General features: G+C 40.0%; 1 protein-coding gene across 2 annotated transcripts in view; it reads left to right on the top strand.

Annotated features, from left to right (window-relative positions):
- The first annotated feature begins 3518 nt into the window (after positions 1–3518).
- Positions 3519–5737, top strand: part of LOC102203111 (polypyrimidine tract-binding protein 3) — a 15785-nt gene continuing 13566 nt past the window's right edge. Inside the window, exons 1-3 of one of the 2 annotated variants that reach the window (XM_013914754.1) lie at positions 3519–3683; positions 4404–4467; positions 4587–4723. In XM_013914754.1, the coding sequence (XP_013770208.1) occupies positions 4443–4467; positions 4587–4723 (162 nt within the window). In that variant the 5' untranslated portion in view covers positions 3519–3683; positions 4404–4442. Of the gene's footprint in view, positions 3684–4403; positions 4468–4556; positions 4724–5737 lie in introns of both variants that reach the window. The other variant, XM_005748423.2, reaches the window with a different exon arrangement.

Raw genomic sequence — 5737 nt, 5'->3', positions numbered from 1 at the left:
CATTTTTTGAGTCAACACCCTAAAAAACATGAAATAAACCATCATCACTTCATGCGGAGACCCAGTAGCGGTTTTAGATACGGGCGACACCGGCGGTTGCCCGGGACGGCATCACGGACATCGGCAAAAAAAAAAAAAAATTGCTCGTAGGCTACTCATGCTGCCCCGACATCAGCCAGCGCATAGTGGGAATGGCGCAGGCACTGATCGGTTTTCTATCGCCCATTTGCTGGGAGTAAGGGCGCCCTCCGTTTGCGAGGTGCGCCTACTGCTTGCGGCACAGGGAGGAGAGGGCGGGGCGGCGGGGGATTCTCTGGCTGCCTGGAGCAGCGTCTAATAACCAACTCGGAAAATAAAACAAAATAAAAAACAAACCAACGAACACGAAAACACCAGAGATCATGATACAGACTTATAATTTGCACCGATGTTTTTTCCAAATTCTATACGAGAGCCCTCGGTGCGCCTGCTTGCTGCTGAAGTCAAAGTAAACTTTATTGTCATCTCCGCTACATACAGTCCAGTATAGAGAGACAAGATGACGAGGCTCCAGTTACAGCAGTGCAAGTAAACAAACAATAAATATAAGAAGAGTGAGAAAATAAATATACACTTTAGGACCAGGGGTAAAGGGATCAATAACAATTTAAAATTTATAATTTACAGTTTGATGATTTAAAGTCTCACACAACCCGAGGGAGTGTTCGCCCAGGGTGCCAAACAGGCTAGGACCGCCAATGCAGCTTAATTTTTATTTTATTTTATTTTTTTCAGACCTGTGTAATGCAAAGAAAACTGAAAACACCAACAATCACATGGCTCCCTGTGAGCAAGCACTTTAGCGACAAAGGGAAGGAAAAACTTCCCTTCAACAGGAAGAAACCTACAACAGGGAGAGGTAGCAATTAGAGCAGGAAGACAGGACAAAGACACACTGTGTAAGAAGTTAAAAGCTATCTTGTAACCAATTTATTATACATATATATTAGGGGTGCAACAATACTCGTATCGATATTGAACCGTTCGATACAGTGCTTTCGGTTCTGTACGCATATGTATCGAACAATACAAATTTTTAATTTATTTTATCAACTTTCCTTCTGACGATGCTGTCTGTGTTGAGCGCTCAGTGGATCTGCATTCGACTACACCGCCTAGGCTGCACTGTCGAGCGCAGATCCACTGAGCGCAGCGCAAGCTAGCAAGACAGAGGCCCTTTCTCAATTCTCAAGTACGCAAGTACATACTCGCCGAGAACGCACGGGAGTACAGACTCGAGATTTGTACAATTGGAACACCAGCGTACTTGATGATGACACAGGTCCGGAGTTTTTACTGCTGTCCCCTCTTAATTTAACTGTGAGTAATATGTTATGAAGCTTAATTTTAATCACAGCCAAACCAGTTTACTCAGGAACAAATAAAACACTGAAATAAACCAAACATTAACATTTAGAAGTGATCTAAGTGACTTATATATCATGTTTAACCTCAGTAGTGAAATCTCTATTAATAAAAATGTATTTTTTCGATCCAAAAAAATGTTCATGCCTTTTTAATTTGTCACACACACACACACACACACACGTGTGTGTGTGTGTGTGTGTGTGTAAAAGTGAGTTGAAATCTTGGTTTGCACCAATAACTGAAGAGTTAGCAGATGTTGAATCAACAAACAAGAAATCAAAAACAGAATTGTGGTAAAAACTGGCAGAGTTCCTGTGTTTCAGAATATAAGACCTTATATAAAATATAAGACCTTATATAAGGTCTTAAATTTTAGAGGTTGCAGTGAAGGTGAAGGTGGCAGTGCTGAGCAGACTGTGACCATGAAGCTAAAATGTTGCAGGAGAAACATATTGGACAGTGAGGATACTTTTGTAATCATGCTTGGACAGAGTTAAGCATCTTGGGTTATGATATTTGATAACAAAAAAAAACAAAAAAACTTCTAGTCTGAGCAGGAAATGTAATGAAAATCAGGAACAAACTGTCCACCTGTGGCACCATGAACTAATTTTTTTCATCAAGAGACAAATAAAGGAAATTTGTTCATCCCCTCCCAGATATGTGCTTCCAACAGACTGACAAGGCTGGGCACACAAAACAAAAGAAGAGATTTTAACATCTTCAGCTCACCCTCCTGCCTTTTTAATCAGTGCCACCGTCCCTGAACCATCCATCACAGCAGGTCTCACTACGAGCTTATCAACTCTCCCTTTCACACATCACCCACTCATCTCTGTCCACTCCACCTTCCTTGTGCACTGTCTGTTGCTTTGGACGGCTGACCCTGGGTAATTAAACACTACCTTCACCATCAGATTCTGCTCCTTGCATCTTCACCTTTATAACTCACCTGATTAAACTGTATTGAGGCTTAGAGTTTGCATTATTAGGGGTGGTCCTCAGACAGGTGCTGTAGTTTCTAGCTACCTGCTAGGCTTCACCTCAGCTAATTTAAGTCCCTTTACTGGACCTGTGGACCGTGTTTGAGCGGTTGGAGCTTTTTATTAGATAGTGTTATAAAATCTGCTGTGGAGTCAAATGTACTAACAGATATTAAAAGTCTGAGGTGGAGTTCTGATGAGTGAAATTCTACAATTCAGCATTTAGCAGGTATCTGTGTCTGTACAGTAGATGGGTGATGTCATAGTGGCTACAGCTGGTCTTTCTTCAGTCAGATAAAGTTAAGAAAAAAGAAAAAGGATTACACTTCAGACAACAGTCAGATTAATTTCTCCAAAATATACTAATACTAGAGGTGGTAGTCCAATGTGGAACAGCCATGGCAGGGAAACCAAATATGACAGTCTAAAATAGTACAACACTGCTCTCCCCTTTAAATATTAGGCACCCAAACAAGAACACTCAGGAGTTCAACAAAAAGTGTGAAAAAAGTGCTTCGTTTTTTTTTTTAAATAAAAGGAGTAGAGCTTTTTTTGTTCTATTTTCATAAAAGCTGCCAAAACTGGTAGAATTGCATTGCAATAATTTTTGCGATTGTTTTCAAATGTAGAATTTCAGATTTTTTCAAACACATTATTTTACATGAATGAAGGCCTAATACATTTCAACATGTATTTTATTATAAATTACATTTTTATTTTACTTGAAGCAATTTTTATTAGTATTTATTTAAATTTATACCATATTTTGAATTTAAGGCAGAAATTAAATGTATTTAATGTGTTTAATGGAGTTATAATTGATAAGCAATTTTAAATTGATTTTATTTATCTTGCTTTGAAAAAATATATAATAAACTAAGTAATTTTTATTTTATTCCATATTTCAGGAATTATTTTTCATTTTAATTTATGTTAATTTTACATACAAAACATGCATTTTCTTTTAAATGTCATTTTGTAAAATCTTTTTACATTTATCTGTTTGTAATAGTATTTTTAATTGTACATGTATTTGATATTGTTTTAAATACAATGAATATATTTGACTTATTCTTAAGTCTTTTAATTGTTACTATAATTAATTTTTATAATTATTGTATTTCTTTTTATCTGAGGTGTGTCCTCCAGACGCCATGTTCTGTCGTGACGTCACCAAACGGGAAGTGAGCTCGTTGTTCTCCTTGGTGGCTGCCTGGCTGCGAAGGCTCGCGGACCAAAACAACTCCTTCTCTGCTGCGCTTCCTCCTCTTCCTCAGCACGGACCATGGACGGGTGAGAACGGGAAACCGTCCCGAACCTTCTCGGAACCGTTCCCACCGTACTTTTACCTTCCTTCCTCCCTTCGTTTCCTTGGTGACTGAACCGCACCTGCGCGAGCCTCAGGCGCGCCCCTCCCTGCCTGTTTGTTGTTGGTGTTTACTGAAATGCTCTCCCAGAGCCCCGTTTTCCTGCTCCTCGCGCGCTGTTTAGTTGCTCGTGCGCTGTGCTGTGCTGTGCAACTCTGCTCTGTTCTGTTCGGCTCGGCGTGAAAGTGTCACGGGGCAACAGTAGCGACAGCCGCGGTGTTTTATTACCTGAAATCTCGCGATATGTGCGTGTTCACGCAAAGAGCCTCTCTGTCTGTGTACAAACAGAGAGGAATTACTTTCATTTTCTGTTAATTAGTTCGACTTTGGGGTTCTAAAATGTCACCAGCAGAGCCCGAAGCTTCTTTAACTGATCCCGGGAGAAGGTTAATGGTTAAAATGTTAGCGGTAAAGTTAAACAGAAGCTCAGAGCTGAAAATGAAGAAGTCATCAATCATCTCCTGCAGTCTGTCTCAGGAAACAGGCTTTAAAGATCAATCACGTCTCAAAAAGAAATTGCAAAAGAAGACACAGGATTTTAAATATGGAGGTTCATGTGCTGCTGATTTGATAAATTCATTAATAAATTGATGAAATGTGATATAACTTTGACATTTCAATAAGTGATTATTGTGTTTGTTTCCAGGAGTCAGAGTTCAGCTCGTCTGTCAGCAGCTCTGAGAACATGAGCTCCTCTCACCTGTCCACAGGTGAGTCTATGAAAGTCTATGAAAGGGAAGCTCCTCCCACCTGAACCCTTTCCATCCTAATTTACCTGTCTGTTTCTGTCTATCTGCAGTGGATGGCACTGATAGACTGTGTGTTTCAGAGCGTGCTCAGTGCGTCCCATCTCGGGTCCTTCACCTGCGTCAGCTTCCCCCTGACGTCTCTGAACAGGAAGTGCTTTCTCTGGCGCTTCCCTTTGGTCGAGTTAGTCAGCTGATCACACTGAAGACAAAGAATCAGGTGAGCGCTAACGATGCCAGCAAGGTGCGCAGTACACAACTGTCTGAATTCCTCTTAACCTGTTCTTTATTATTATTAAGTCATTGCTGGTGAAAGTGTGCAGGTTTATGTGGTTTAGAACCCTGAGCAATTCAGTTTTACTGTACAGTACATGTGCTCTTGTTAATTGGAGGAAAAGTGAAATAAAAATACACAAAATAAAAAGAAATCCACTAAATTGTTGAGAGCGGCGTTCGGCTGCGACTGCTTGCGACGCCATCTTGCATCCAAATTTATTACTAACACATTTGGTAGCTGTGTGGGGGTTTGTGAGGTTGTACTGAGTGAGTAATCACCGTGTGTCATTATATAGCTCTTTAGTTAGCCACAAGAAGGCACTTTGTTATTCACTTCAGTTCAGTTTTATTTATACAGCACCAAATCACAACATGTCGTAAGGTAAAGACCCTACAATAGACCCTCACTATCCTGTCTCCCTTCCCTCACCCCCAACGCCCAACGCGAGTTGTACCCACCTATCTTTCCTTCGTCGGGACGAGTTTGGAAGGTATCTGTTTAGAAGATGGAAGGCTTTTGGAAATGGCACTGTTTCTCATAAATTCGACAAAATGTAACTGCTTAGGAGGAATAGAAGAGCAGACAGATGAACACGTGCCAGGCACTTTTGATGTCTAGGAAAATAAGACGCTTTGCAAACTGTGGAGCAGCTCTCACTGATAAAATCATCACAGATTTTAGACTATTTCATTCAACTGAATCAACTTCAGATTTAGTCCATTTAATACTATAATAACGTTGTTGTAACTTGTTTGCATTAAACAGGTTAAAAAAAAAGAAAAGAAGTAAAGCTGCATCTAGAGCTTGGCGATATGAGATTTTTTCATATCACGATATGTTTTTTTCATTTCAGGCGATAACGATATCTATCACGATATAAGCCAAATAACTATATTTGTAAGATTTAAATGTGCCGTTGCTCACAAGTAAAATGTGAAATAATCAGCAGCTTGTTTT

This window comes from Pundamilia nyererei, unplaced genomic scaffold, assembly GCF_000239375.1.
Source record: "Pundamilia nyererei isolate P.nyererei 1_Seehausen unplaced genomic scaffold, PunNye1.0 scaffold00221, whole genome shotgun sequence".
Taxonomy (NCBI): Eukaryota; Metazoa; Chordata; class Actinopteri; order Cichliformes; family Cichlidae; genus Pundamilia; species Pundamilia nyererei.
The sequence above is the reverse complement of the archived record's forward strand: the minus strand, read 5'-3'. Positions and strand labels throughout refer to the sequence as shown.